This window comes from Xenopus laevis, chromosome 2S (genome assembly GCF_017654675.1).
Source record: "Xenopus laevis strain J_2021 chromosome 2S, Xenopus_laevis_v10.1, whole genome shotgun sequence".
NCBI lineage: Eukaryota > Metazoa > Chordata > Amphibia > Anura > Pipidae > Xenopus > Xenopus laevis.
The window spans coordinates 64,767,917-64,783,405 of NC_054374.1; the positions used below are offsets into that span (position 1 = coordinate 64,767,917).

Sequence of the window (15,489 nt, forward strand, 5' to 3'; positions counted from 1 at the left end):
GAGTAAACAGTGATAAGAGGTCAAGTGTGATATGAGCTAAAAACATCCAGAGACACAGTGGACTGCCCCAAAACCTAGACTAAAGGTTACAGCCTGTATAAACCAACATTACAAGTTGGCAACCACGGGGATTAAGTCGCAGGTCCTGTGAAGTGTTCATTGCCTGCCACTAGAATCCATAAGCGCTTTTGCCTGTGTGTATTTACCGCTCACTAGTAGGTAATGCGCAATGGAGCGGTCACATGGTATAATCACATGCTCGTGACGTCACGGAGGTCCTTTCCGAGGATAAGGAACTAGCCGCTACCAATAAATGACTCCGTCCTAGCTCATCACTCCTCCTAGCGAGTACGTGCAACGTCACTGAGTTTATGTGCGTGTAGCGTGACGGTAGAGTCTCGCGAGATGAAGGTTATGTCATCTGGATTAGCTGTCCGGAAGGATTCGAGCAGCTATATGTTAACGGCGCTGCGGGACGTTTAACCTCTCGGGACAGTTGGCTGTATTAAGAAGATCGGGACTGTTTGGTGGTATGCTCTAGAGTAAGTAGCAATTTGGTTTAAAAAAAAACGCAGCACTGGGATATAATCACCCTCATAACATGAACAACAACTGAGTTTTTGCCCCCATCCCCCATTTTTATTTCTTCCTGTCTTCTACATGTCATGAGTAGGGTCGCTAACTGGCATCCTATTGGATAGGGTAACCTGGGGAGATAATGATGCTGATGATAATCAAAGATCTGTATAAACAAACCCTATTCTCCCCCGTCTCCTGTTTCATTGGCTGTGAGTGACTGGGGTGCTGATTTGTTTTGATTGTAGTGATCATAAGTCAACTATTCAGATTTCACCAAGAAAATATAAACATAGGCAGAAATTATGTTCAATTCAAACCATGGCCGGACTGGAAATCTGTGTGTTCTGGCCAGGGTTGGACTGGGGCGCCCACCGGGACTACTGTCCAGGGCCAACTCTGACCCCCGACCGACTTGAAAGGTGCCACTCGGCGCTCCTCCATAAATGGCGCATGCGCAGATGTCGCTGCGTGGCGCCTAAAGAACATTTTTTTTTTAAAAAAAACAAAAGGTCGGGAGAGGGGTCTGGCCCGGTGGGTGCCCATTAAGGGTCGGTGCCCACCGGGTTTTTGCCCGGTTTCCCGCCGGGCCAGTCCGACAATGGTTCTGGCAAATGCCAGAGGGGCTGCTATAAGGTCCCATATAAAGTCAGTATTTAGTGGGCCGGTGGGGGTTGTTTAGGCCTCTATGTTGGCTCATTGGTCCTCTGTGTACTGAAATGCCAGGGGCTATTTTAATTCTCAGTCCGGACCTGGCTCAAACCCTGTTTTTTAAACGAGGGAGTAACTGCCCCTTTAAAACATGCAGATAATTAAAAATATCGCAACACCTCAATAGTGTACGTATAGAAAACATTGATTTGATTGTGACCTAACATAAGCCTATCAGACCTGTGGTTCCACTGTCTGCAACGAATTTTACAACAAGTGCTTTAACCATTTGGAGCAGTTTCTTAATCAGTTGACAAATGCAGGGCAATGGGACTCGAATAAAGGACTTACCCCGTGGTGCATACCTATGGAACTATAGTTAAATTACTGTTAAAATTGTTCTATATATATGTATCTGACTTGTTATGAGAATAAGTATAAATGTTGTGGTTGTTTCATTCTTTGCGAATAGGAATGAGTTCATGTTTTTAGTAAGGGTAGGATGACTTTGCAGTTTAAAGTTTGTAAATATGTCACATGGGCTTTTGGGACTATTCTCTGTCTATAACATAGTGCCTATATGCTCTCTATTCTCTTTCATATGTTGGTGACATTTATATTTAGGGTTATGTGCATTCCTTCTTTTATTAACTTAATAGTTCCAATTATTACCTTCAAAAATAGCAGTTTTTTAAAATTGTACATTTATATTATATATTTACTCTGCAGATCCATGCTAAAGTGTCTATGATCAACTGTACCGTTTTAACCTCTGAAATTTTTATTATGTTTTTTAAACATAGACATACTGGTCTTGCTTCATTAAATTAGTTAAATTTGTGTTTTTGGCTGAGACAGCTTATCTGCTGTTTAACTTAAGCCTTTTCCCATTTGTATAACTGCCCCATGGCTACACAGCAGCTTATTTACATAAACAATAGTGGTGTTTCTGAAGCAAACACAGCAGTTTTACCAGTGCAGGGCAACGCTGCATTATATTTGTATTACATTAAAACAATTTCATTTTTTGATGTTCCTTTAAAGGAACAGTAACACAAAAAAATAAGTGTTTTAAAGTAATGAAAATATTATGTAGTGTTGCCATCCACTGTTAAGATTTAGAAACGCTACTATAGTTTATATAAACAAGCTGCTGAGTAGCAATGGTGAAAATTGAAAAAAGGCTGCTTTACAGCCCAGGATTTGGCTTAGAAAAGGCACTGTATCCGATTTTAATTGTTTTGTATGATTCAATTTAGTGTATTCATATTGGAAATCATTTAAAAAAAACCTTGTTAGGTATTAGAAATAATAATTTAGAACTTTCTAGCTTTCTACATCTAGTAAGACTAAATCAGCCAAATAAAACCAATTAAACTGAACTTTTCTCAGTAGTAAAGTTACAATATTAAGTTGGTGATCAAATGTGTTTAGGATAAAACAACTGATTTTAGCCCATGTTCTCTTCCTTGGCCGTTTTTGGTACTTCTGGGAGCTTGGAGACTTGCTCATCAGTTTAGAAAATGAAAAAAAGTATTAATTCACAGTGTGGGGACTTCTTACAGATGGTTTCCCTTGCTAATTAATTTAGAGGGGACTTTATACCTATTTTTCAGTATGGGTTCAGTTAATAAGATGTGCATACTTTTTCCCCTATTGATTTAATTATATTCAATCTGACTTTTGCTATTTCTTAAACTAAACAAGATAAAAGCTGTTCCATGTTTGGTCCTAAAATGGTAGATAATTTAGATTATTTGTGTACAAATCCTGCTGCACAGTGGGCTTCTGCTAACAAAACAGTCACAACAAAGGTTGAAGGGAGGAAGGCACTGTTATTCTATACCTCACAGAACCAATTTACCGATCACGAAACAAGATAAGAACAAGATACCGAAGACCGAGCAGATGTCACCCAGGGGGATTTTTCATTATAAATCAGGTTACAAATCTGATAGAGCCAACATTTTTCCTAATATGGTCTGGTTTATTGGGATTTATGTCTATATACATTTTACAAGGCATAAATATTTCAAGGGAATGTCAACCCCCCCCCCCCAAAAAAAAATTAATTTGCTTTGCCTAATTAATTAAAGCCTAATTCTAAGCAACCTTGCAATATATATTAATTACAATTTTTCTATGACTTTTAAGTTGTTTGTATATGTTATGCTATTGACAGCAGTGTTTGTCTGTCCCTTTCTATTCTCTGCTTTGATGTCTCAGACTGAAATAATGTAAGACTAGCCAGTTGATTAACATACTTTTCTGGGGGGAAAAATACTTTTGCAACATTGTTTTAAAAGTAACAAACAGGAGTTCAGAAAATGATACTTTCAGTAGCAATTGTTTTTACAAATAACTGAAATCACTGAAACATTTTAATGTATTTTGGAAAGTTGCCTAGAATTATGTTTTCTTATATTAGGCAAATTTTTATTTTGAGGTTGGCATGCCCTTTAAGTGTATTTACATTCTCCTCTCTCTTTCCAAAAGAGTGCAAAAAAGTCAGTTTAAAGTGATACTGACACTAAAATTATTAATCAAAATATTAATGTACATCAAAAGTTACCTATAGTTGATAGTTTTTGACTGATATGGCTGCTGTTGTAATTGTTACTTGAAATTGCCAACCTGACTGTCCCTTCTCAACATGTCAGTTAGAGTTTCTAATGCTAACAGACTGCTGAAGCTCAAATATGGCAGCACCCTCATAGAGGAACATGGGGATCAGACGGGTAAAAACATCTGTAAATTCTTTTTTATGGCAAAATTATAAATAGCATGCAAAGACAATATTATAAAAGATGTAAAAAAAGGTTTAATTTCTGGTGTCTGTATCTCTTTAACTGGTTTTCTGATTCTATCCTAGACATTAACTCAATGGCCACGTGCAAGCCTTTGTCATCCGGGCAGGAATGTGCCCTGTCCAAGAGCAGCAGCAGTAGCAGAGGAGAAGCTGATGATTTGGAACTTGCTGAACTGGGTCCTCTCCTGAAAGCCGGAAGAGACAAAATAGGACAGACCTCTTCTTGTGTATGTATTCCTACAGCACAAAATCAATTCCTTTTTTTTTTTTTTAAATTGACATTTACACAGGATTTTACAACGGTGCCTCTTTTATTCCTATGTACCAAATATTAGCAAGCCAACAATGTATGTACAAGTATAGGACGTGTTATCTAGAATGCTTGGGACCGTGGGCTTTCCAGATAACTAATCTTTCTGTAATTTTGATTTTTATACCTTAAAGCAATTGTTCAGTATAAAAATAAAAACGGGATAAATAGGCTGTGCAAAATAAAAAATGTTTCTATTATAGTTAGTTATCCAAAATATAATGTATAAAGACTGGTTACCAGTCAGTCACCAATCAGTGACTGGGGGGGGCACATGGGTCATAACTGTTTGCTTTTGAATCTGAGCTGCATGCTAAAGATCAATTGCAAACTCACTGAACAGTTGTGTCCCATTTGGCCCCCCAGACTAACTCCGAGTTAGAGAGCTGAAAAGCAGGAAGTAGTGTTCTGTTAGACATCCATTAACTCCAGCCTTTATACATTAGATTTTTGGCTAACTATATTAGAAACATGTTTTATTTTGCACAGCCTATCAATTTACCCAGTTTTTATTTCTACACTGAACTGTTCCTGTTGAAGGGGTTGTTCACCTTCCAAACACTTTTTCAGTTGAGTTGTTTTTAGATTGTTCGCTAGAAATAAATACTTTTTTGCGTTGTTTTCCATCTTTTATTTTTTTAGTGTTTTTTCCAAAATTGAATTTCACAGTTTAATGTTCCGGTCTGGTGTTTCAGTCTGGCAGCTCAGTGATTCAGATTCTGAATTGTTATAATTGACTGACTGATACTTTTCTCAGCAGCATCAGTGGAATATTAGCTACTATTGTATTAATTTTAACAGCTGCCTTTAATGAAACTCAGGGATTCTACTCAACAGGGCCAAATACAAGCACTGTATCATCTAATTCTAAAGGTATCAATTAAGAACAGTTTACACAGTCTGTTTCCCTCCCCAGCTGCTTTAAAAAGACATAACAAGGTGAAAAATTAAACTTTACACTTCAGTATTCGAAAAACTGTCACAATTAGAAAATAGAAAGTAATTGAAAAAAGTCTTTATTTCTGGTGAAGTATTTGAAGATGAATTACCCCTTTAAGTCTACTAGAAAATCATGTAAACATTAAATAAACCCAACTGTCTGCTTTTGCTTCCAATAAGGATTAATTATATCTTAGTTTGGATCAAGTACAAAGTACCATTTTATTATTACAGAGAAAAAGGAAATCATTTTTAACTATTTGGATTATTTGGATAAAATGGTGTCTATGGAAGACGCCTTACCATTATTCAGAGCTTTCCTGATAAAGGGGTTCTGGTATTTGTAATATGGTGATAATAAAACCAGTAACTAGTGTATGACTTAATAAATTGTTTGTGGGGCCCAGGTTCACATGGCCTGTCCATTTCAACAAAGACAGTAGATTACAACCAGTAATGAGAGGCAGGCACATAGCTAGACCACATTAGCCACTTTGTACATGTTGGTTGTACTAAAACTAGTGGCCCAGCTATGTCCTTGCCTCTGCTTCTATTATTTTGTGGTTTGTAGCCTCGGCCAAGTGTAATATTGGAACATAGGTGCACATGTGGCATTAAACTAACAACTTTGTTTTTTATAAAGACACTATCGTGGTACAGATACAAAAAACAGGCACCTTCCCATCATTCATTTATAGCCCACAAATGTATGTTTTGTTTTAACTTTGATTTTGTCTTATCGGAAAGTTTAAATACCAACAAAAAGCAAATAAACATTACAAATGGTCAACTACTTTCATATTGTAATCTATAGGGAGATGAGAATCAAGCAGGAAAAGTGTCTCAGGAAGAGGAGGAAGAGGAAGAAGTGAGGGTTTTAACTTTACCTCTTCAAGCCCATCATGCCATGGAAAAGATGGAAGAATTTGTATACAAGGTGAGGATACATATTGGTGTGTTTGTGTTTTGCATGTCTCATTAGTTCTTCATGGTAGAACAGTTAGTGGGGGGTATCACCTACTGCCCAAAATAGTGCTATAAGCCTTTATTTCTTATATGCACCTCACCTCAAGCAGCACTCCTGCAGGGCCAACTAAAACTATCCATAGGAAAAGTTGCTTTTAAATCGCTAAGTCTTTATTAAGAAATAACTTACCAAATTCAAGATCTGCCTTTATCACGTAAAGGACCAGTACCATCAATTTTTTTTATTTTTTAATTCGTTAGTATAGAACGAAGAAAAACCCCACAAAGACAAGTTAAACTTTTAAATCGCTAAGTCTTTATTAAGAAGTAACTTACCAAAACTCTGTTTGCGCTCCTCTTCAGAAAAGGTGATCCATCGTGCGTCGCTTGATTTCTCCTCCCTGCCTTCCTTATAATAGATAGCCAGGGAGGAGAAATCGAGCGACGCATGATGGATCGTCACTGTGTCACCTTTTTTTAAAGAGAAGCGCAAGCAGAGTTTTGGTAAGTTATTTCTTAATAAAGACTTAGCGATTTAAAAGTTTCATTTGTCTTTTTGTTACTAGTCCTTTAAAGGAAAACTATACCCCCAAAATGAATACTTAAGCAACAGATAGTTTATATCAAATTGAATGACATATTAAAGAATCTTACCAAACTGGAATATATATTTACATAAATATTGCCCTTTTACATCTCTTGCCTTGAACCACCATTTTGTGACTCTATCTGTGCTGCCTCAGAGATCACTTGACCAGAAATACTACAACACTAACTGTAACAGGAAGAAGTGAGGAAGCAAAAGGCAGAACTCTGTCTGTTAATTGGCTCATGTGACCTTACATGTGGTTTGTATGTGTACACAGTGAATCGTACGATCTCAGGGGGCGGCCCTTATTTTTTAAAATGGCAATTTTCTATTTATGATTACCCAATAGCACATACTACTAAAAAAGTATATTATTATGATAATGGTTAATTTACATGAAGCAGGGTTTTACACATGAGCTGTTTTACTCAGTATCTTTTAATAGAGACCTACATTGTTTGGGGGGTATAGTTTTCCTTTAAGCACCTTTAAGGGCAGATTTATCAAATGTTGAGAAACATTAGATTTTCCTTGCTTTATATAACCATTGTGAACAGATAAGTAAGCTTTACTGCTTGATTGATCATTTATTGTGTTTGTTATTAATTTGTTTTTTCCTAGAAGATATCTTCAAGTTCTTAATTAATTTTTTTAAAAAAATACTTCAGTAAATAGATTTTGGTAGAATACATTTCCTGGCAGATCACTGTTTTCAGATAAGATCTGTCTACCCTGTGCAACTGTAAGCCGTTGAACATAAACAATTTTTTGTTGTTGCAGCTATCCAAAATCTAGGTCTCATTATAGATTGCTTCACTGACAGCCATAGAAAGATTTAGTTGTTATTGGAAGGTAATTGTTTATAGCAATTGTTAGCAAGTGTAAAATGGCTTTGGCAACTTTGTGTTTACGAACATGCAAAATAGCATTGTGGAGCAGTTTGCAAATACCATGGCCAGGTGTTAATTTTTGCTGGTGCTTGCTCACCCGTCATCTGCCAGAAACGGGAAAGCAAAATGAAACCGGAAGAAATAAAGTCAGTGGCAGATGGGACTAATACTTCAGATTCTTGAAAATCAGCTTATGCACTGGCCTCTGCTCCCTCCTGTGTACTCATGTTTATGCACCAAAATCTGCTCCATGTGTCTACATCCAGGCCAATGTAGTGTCTCTCAGACACAGGAGGAAGCAGAGGCCACTGGACCAGCTGATCATTAAATAAGGGTTAAATAATATGTGGTTATATATTTAGTGAAAAAATGGCAGCACTTTGATTGCTAAGGAATCCTTTGAATCCAATGTGTTGCCCATAAATAAAATGTTACTTCCATTTATGCAAAAATCTGGTTCTTGACAATTGTGGGACTCCAGTAAAGTGGTGCAATCAATAGTAATGCATTACCAAGCAATGTCATTTGAAAAAGAGTCAGACCTAGAAGTTATCACATTTTACTCTGGTAGAAATGTTATATCAAATATGTTCCTTATAAATCCATAATTGGTCTCCGTTATAAAACTATGTACAATTACTCAAAACCCATATGGGTCATTTGTATTTGGTAAACCAATATTAATAAAAATGTCAGCGTATATCAATGGGAGATCAAATGACAGTGAATTCGTAGTTCTGTTCATGTTCCTAGATTAGACCATAGATTTTAATGATTTGCTGCAGATGGTCCATTTATGTGGTGCTGGTATCAAATTTTTTTGGAAGCATTTACTTTACCGTACTTGGTGGCAGATACTGCTCTTTTTATTCAGAGAAGAGGTATGGCCAAATTTAGAGGGAACTGTAAAATAACATTCTTATCACTTATAAATTAAACAGTGTCTCGGTTTTTGACTTGATTAGGTGTGGGAAGGTCGCTGGAGGGTCATCCCATATGATGTGCTCCCCGATTGGCTGAAAGATAATGACTACCTTTTACATGGACACCGTCCTCCAATGCCATCTTTCAGAGCATGTTTCAGGAGCATATTCCGTATACACACTGAGACTGGAAACATATGGACTCATTTGCTAGGTATGACGTTACAAAAACATTTACCCATAAGCAATTAATGAAAAACTGAAACCACTTGAACGTCATGTTTTGAGTGAGATTTGTATTCAAAGGGCTGGATTCCTGGGAACCAAATAGTTTCAGTACAGTATGAATTTTAAAAAGGAAACCACGTTTTATTCTTGGGTTTTAAAGCAAAATCAAATATATTATTCTTTCTATACTGTGACAAACTGTGGTTCAGTAGTATTCCCATGTTCCTGTTTTGTATCATTGTATCTTTATGCATTCAGTTTAGCTTTTGTTGCTGTATAACTTCCATGCAGTGACAAATAACATGCACTTATTTTGACGTGTCATTATTATTTGTTTTCTTCTGTGAACTGTAACAGAAACTTTTCTCTCTTGCAGGCTTTGTGCTTTTTCTTCTCCTGGGTGTTCTAACTATGCTCCGACCCAACATGTATTTCATGGCTCCTTTGCAAGAGAAGGTTGTATTTGGAATGTTCTTTTTAGGTGCCATATTGTGCCTCAGCTTCTCCTGGCTTTTTCACACAGTGTATTGTCACTCTGAGAAAGTCTCTCGCACCTTCTCAAAGTAAGTGGAGGTAGAAAATGGATTTCAGAACTTGCCAAACAGATTTGTATTATGAGTGGCAATATATCATTCAGTGGGCCAGATTCAATTCAGCTATTCATATTATTTTATTATTATTATTATTATTATTATTATTATTATTATTATTATCATCTATATAATACTTATTATTGTTTAATAGTGTTATTCTTATTAATAATAATAATAATAATAATACAAATAAAAGCATTACCTGTATAGGAAATGTGGAAGACCCAGTTAATAGAATTGGTTAATTTTTTTCCCTGTGCTGGTCCTCCTTTTGGGAAAAGAATTCACCAACCCTTGGAGAAAAAAATATTTTCATATTTTGCTTTTACTCTGTATTCAAGTATTTGCGAGACCCCTAGAAAAGATCAGCAAAATGGTGCTGCTGTGCTAATCTTTCCCACTTGCTGAAAAACTTAGTGATTGGCTATACAGGGGGGTGCCTATCATACAGCTTGGAAGATAAGTATTGAACACGTCACTATTTTTCTCGGTAAATATATTTATAATGGGGCTATTGACATGAAATTTACACCAGATGTCGGTAACAACCCAAGTTATCCACACATACAAAGAAATCCAGTCCATAAATGTAAGTTATGTGTAGTAAAAACACTTAACTCTTTTATTCAGAAGTTGTAAAAAATGTTTTCCTTTTTTTATAGCCTCAAGATTTGCCTAATCTGCCCCAAAATTGCCAAGCTCCCTTCTTTTGTGACACCCATTAACCTGGTCTGTCAAGACTATCGCCTGTTTTCCCTCTTGGTTCTGGTCCTAACCCCAATTCATATTACAGATCTCTTAATACAACTCATATTGTGCCTCAATTATTGCAAGCAATGATGTAATAATGAATTTTTGTTCTGTAGGTTGGATTATTCAGGGATTGCTTTGTTAATCATGGGAAGCTTTGTGCCATGGCTCTATTACGCCTTCTACTGCTCTCCACAGCCACGTCTCATCTATTTGTCTATAGTCTGTGTGCTGGGCATCACTGCCATAGTTGTAGCACAGTGGGACCGTTTTGCAACACCTAAGCACAGGCCAACAAGAGCAGGTAATGTGTTTTTTGAACAGCGTCATGAAGATCAGCATTCTTGGGCTAGGATTATTGTGTCGGCTGTCATGTTTTCTGCCCATGTGCTTATGCCATGTGTACATGTGTATTAGTGGGTCTTGATGTATCCTGTTGTAATGAAAGATGTCTATATTGCTTCATAGTAACATGTTTTGTTTTGCATTTAAAGGTGTGTTTCTAGGGCTTGGCCTCAGTGGCATTGTGCCAACCCTTCATTTTACAATTGCAGAAGGCTTTGTGAAGGCGACAACAGTGGGCCAGATGGGCTGGTTCTTTCTAATGGCTGTCATGTATATAACAGGAGCTGGACTTTATGCAGCAAGAATCCCTGAACGTTTCTTTCCTGGCAAATTTGACATCTGGGTGCGTATGGAAATTTTCAGAGTAACCTTTATACACTTTTGCATTATCTTAAAGGGCTAATAATAAAGGGCTGCACCTTATGTGCAATACTTGCCCTAAGAGCACTGACATATGGGACATTTTGTTGCCCGTGATTAATCTCTGGTATAACAGACAACAAAACAACCATTCTTTCCTCTTCAGCAACTAACATGGAAATCGCCGCTAGAGAAATTGAAATTTAAGGTTTCCAACTGAACCTTATAAATACTTATTGCAATTTTGGAATTTTGATATACGTTTATGAAGATATGATTTGTTAAGCATTTTTTTTTCTCCACAGTTCCAGTCCCACCAAATATTCCATGTCCTGGTTGTGGCAGCAGCATTCATACATTTATATGGCATTTCCAACCTTCAAGAATTTCGATATGCATTAGAGGGTGGCTGCACAGATGATTCACTTCTGTAAACAGCAGTAACAGATTGAGACTTACTACTACTTCTGGTGACCTACAGTGGTTGTGCAAAATGTAAATAAGACTGATCCACTAGCCCCCTTTTTTTTAAGATCAATATACAGTATGCCCCTAAAGGTCATTGTCTCTGCTAATTTATTGTTTACAGTAGGAAGGTGCCTAATGTAAATAAGAAAAGAGGAGGAAAAGAGCTGGGATTTTTGTACATAATTGAAATACCTCCTGGGACAAAATAGATGCCATAAGCACTTGTATATCTTGGTCTCTGAGCAAAAATTACAAAATGTAAATTTCAGAAATATAAGATGAGCAACATTTGAATGGAATATAACCTTCAGAGAGCTGCTATACATGCACATTGCCCTTTATAAAACTCAGTGGCTGAACACAAGTCCCCAACATGATCAGATCTTCACATTCATCATAATAGAACATTTTGATATGTTACCGCTGCTGTTCTGGGATACATTTTCTCTCTTCCTAGGTTAGAGTGTGTCAGACCTAGTAATATTCATGGGGCATTAAGGGTAAAGTGGGGTGGATGTATATAAGGTATAAAACTACCATAAAATGTGATGCCTTAGTTGTTCGTTAAAATGAATTAATGGCTTGTTATGGTATACAGTAATCTGCCTAAACCAAGATGTTTAGTAACATAAATTACTTTTAACTAGGGCTGATGATTTCTATTCACTATTAGTATTTTTTCTGGATTTGGCTACTTCTCCATTCTTTCTAATGTGAGACACACCACATATTACAGAGTATTTCTTATATAATCCGCTATAAATTGGGATTACAGCTTTCTTGGAAATGTTCTCTGAAAGTTATAGTTAGATTGTATATTAATGATGAGTATCTACTGTAAGTACAGGTATGGGACCTATTATCCAGAATGCTCGGGACCTGGGGCTTTCCGGATAACTGATCTTTCCGTAATTTGGATCTTCACACTACTAGAAAATCATGTAAATTTTAAATAAACCCAATAGGCTCATTATACTTCCAATAAGGATTAAATATATCTTAGTTTGTGTCAAGTACAAGCTACTGTTTTATTATTATAAATAAAAAGAAAATGATTTTAAAAAAAAATTGGTTTATTTGATTATAATGGAATCTATTGGAGACGGCCTTTCTGTAATTTGGAACTTTCTGGATATCTGGTTTCCGGTTAACGGATCCCATACCTGTATGGATTAACCATCTTGCACTTTATAACAAGTATTTTTATACATCGGTAACATATATACACAATTGGTCTGGACACTGGGGATCCTTTTCTGTGGCTATACAAAGTTTGCAGAGTTTTGCAATGAATACCATACCCCACCCCAGTGTGTGACTTTACACTGCAAATTTATGTTCTCTTACAGTGAAAATGGTGATATTTTGTATCTTCAAGTATTATAGTGACTCTATACAGTTACTGTATATGGACACTTCTATACTGTGCTGCCCCATGAAAAGATAGCTATTACATTTTCATCGTCCCTAAACTGGTTCTGGTTATTTTTTTTTAAATAATCTAATGTTGAAATCAAAGTAAATACTTAATTTTATATTACCTATTATGTCTCATTTGAAAAACCAGCAAACATTCCAAACAGTGACATTGAAAATTTCCATGGTCAAATCTAGCATCCATGCACAACATAAAGGAAACATTTTGGCTGTAGTATTTAAATGTACAGGTAAATATTTCAACGGGTAAATTGAAAGAAGCATGAGTTCTCTCGAGGCACAATATAACGGGGGGGGGGGGGGCGGGAGGATTTAATGCTCAGAGGTTGTTTTGTGCTGTTAAATCTTAGTAAAGCTGTGCTTCTTTACTTCATTACAAAAGGCATTTTTCAAAAGTGATATGGGATGTCTACTGCTGTGTTGCTCGCTGTTAAAGATCTGTTACGTTTGGACCTTTAAATAATACCCACAATCAGGGCTGCTTTAATAAATGGGCAAAAAACTGGATGGCCCTCCATTAATTATTTTATTTGTAAAAATGACAAGCATCCCTCAGAAAAGGAAGGCCACTCATTTTAATTCCGCTCTGCAGTGTAGTATGTCCTTTTAGGGGCACCACATGGGACAAATGTTGACCATACAGGACTTGGTAGAATAAATTCATACCGCATAGAAATAATAAGTAAAATATTTATTTCAGTTTCATATTTTTGTGAGGACTACCTGCTCTCAACAATAAAAAAATGTATGGTAGGATGGTGGTTGGCTAAATAAATAATGATAAAAAGATAAACTATACCCGAAAAATGAACATTTAAGTAATAGATTTTATAGTTTATATTATATTAAGTGACATATTAAAGAATCTTAACAAACTGGAATATACATATTGATGAATATTGCCCTTTTACATCTTTTACCTTGAGCCCCCAGTTCATGATGGTGAGTGTGCTCCCTCAGAGACACCTGACCAGAAATTATGCAGCTCTAACTTTTACAGGAAACAGTGTGGGGGAAAAAGAGAACTTTGAACTTTGTTTGTTTGCGCTGTGAATCGTATAATCCCAGAAGGCGTCCCTTAATTCTTGAATTTGCCCTTTGTTAGTAAATGAGTGTAAGTTCAATGGATAAGACTTAATTTTTGCCTATTGTTTTAATCACAGAATTCTATGTTGTTATCCCTTCTGATAATTAGTTACATAAATAAACAGACACCCATTATGCAGGGGGATTATCTGTTCTCTGGTATTATCTACTTGCAAGGACCAAGAATTAACTAAAAAATGTAATGTAAACTATTAAGTAAACCAAATCATCTGTTTATTCCATTTTATATAAAATGGTCTTCACAGTAACACTCACATGCTCCAGGTTTCTATGGGAAGATGCACTAAATCTGATATAGACTGTGTATCCAACCTATTGGGTGTTTATCCCACCGCTAATATTATAGTTGCAGCAGCCGTTGCTAAAGAGGCATTAGAGGCTGACACAAGAAATTCAGTAAGGGCAAGACAAGGTTTTTTCATTTTTTAGATGCTCTTCAAGCACATGTTCATGTTAAACCCTGGAATGCATTTATAAGGTTTTCATAAGGTGAAATGGCTTAAAAGATTTTCTTTTATCCTCTGCATTATAGATTTGCCACTCGATCTTCCATCCCGTTTTGAATATTAGTTTCCTCTTATTTTGAAGGTGTTACATTGCAATTTTAATCTTTCACAACATCCCACTATTCCCTGTCTTAAAGCAATTGTATCTCTTGCCATAGCCCTTATATTGTGTGAGGACAAGCCAGCAATGGTTACAATTTACCAACATCCAGGGTGTGGTCTGAAACCATTCAGAATATGCCCACCGTAAGGGCAGAGACACATGCTCAGATTCGGGGAGATTTAGTCGCCTGGTGATAAATTGCCTCTTCTTCAGGGTGGCTAATCTCCCCGAACTGTTTCCAGACGGCTAGAATCTAAATAGCTCACTGGGCAAGTAATCTCCCCGAATCTGAGCGTGTGTCTCTGCCCTAAAAGTTTCAAAAGTGAAAACACACTCTCAGTGCATAGCAGCAGATAAATGTAAAGATAGCTTTACAGAGAAATACATTTGTGGCACCATTGTCACCAATCAACTCTATTCCCGTTAAGATCTGCTGATTTGGTGAGGAAGCCAAGCTGCGTATAAGTTAAAAATATCATATCATTCAATCATTTGCAATGTACCACAACTGTTCTTGCACAATTACATTTGTACTACCCTTGAGCAGCCACGTTCGATTTTTATGTTTAGCTTTCAATTTAGGTTTAAGAATGTTTCAAAAAAATTCTACCTACAAAATTGGATCAGAATTGCCATATTCCCAAGTAAAGAAACCAATAAATATTTGGTATGAGCATGTTATTGTGTATTCTTAATGTATTTTTTAAGATTAAGGTGAAGCATCATTCTGTACCATTGGACAGTTCCTCCACTATTATACGCAGCGATTATCCATCACAATATTACGATAGCAGCTAAAAGACAAGCTACCATAGTGTCATAATAAAGAAATGTTTTCTCTTGTTATATCAGCTTGTTTTTTTTCACTCACAAATAAGCTAAGACCAATGCCACATCAAGACACCAGTGATCAGGCTTTTCGCTTGCTTTTAGTCTGTG

General features: G+C 36.5%; 1 protein-coding gene across 1 annotated transcript; it reads left to right on the top strand.

The window, feature by feature from the left end:
* Window positions 1-430: 430 nt before the first annotated feature.
* On the top strand, window positions 431-12,465 carry adipor1.S (adiponectin receptor 1 S homeolog). The gene is made up of 8 exons (NM_001087252.1): window positions 431-542; window positions 4,100-4,263; window positions 6,100-6,222; window positions 8,696-8,867; window positions 9,258-9,444; window positions 10,341-10,528; window positions 10,719-10,912; window positions 11,235-12,465. The coding sequence occupies exons 2-8, from the start codon at window positions 4,111-4,113 to the stop codon at window positions 11,361-11,363; spliced, it is 1,146 nt and encodes a 381-aa protein (NP_001080721.1). The 5' UTR covers window positions 431-542; window positions 4,100-4,110; the 3' UTR covers window positions 11,364-12,465.
* The last annotated feature ends 3,024 nt before the right edge of the window (window positions 12,466-15,489 follow it).

Coding starts and splice junctions, on each gene's coding strand:
- adipor1.S (NM_001087252.1), top strand. CDS start 4,111: ATGGCCACGTGCAAGCCTTTGTCATCCGGGCAGGAATGTGCCCTGTCC. Junction 9,445..10,340: donor GTCTCTCGCACCTTCTCAAA/GTAAGTGGAGGT, acceptor TTTGTTCTGTAG/GTTGGATTATTCAGGGATTG. Junction 10,529..10,718: donor GCACAGGCCAACAAGAGCAG/GTAATGTGTTTT, acceptor TTGCATTTAAAG/GTGTGTTTCTAGGGCTTGGC.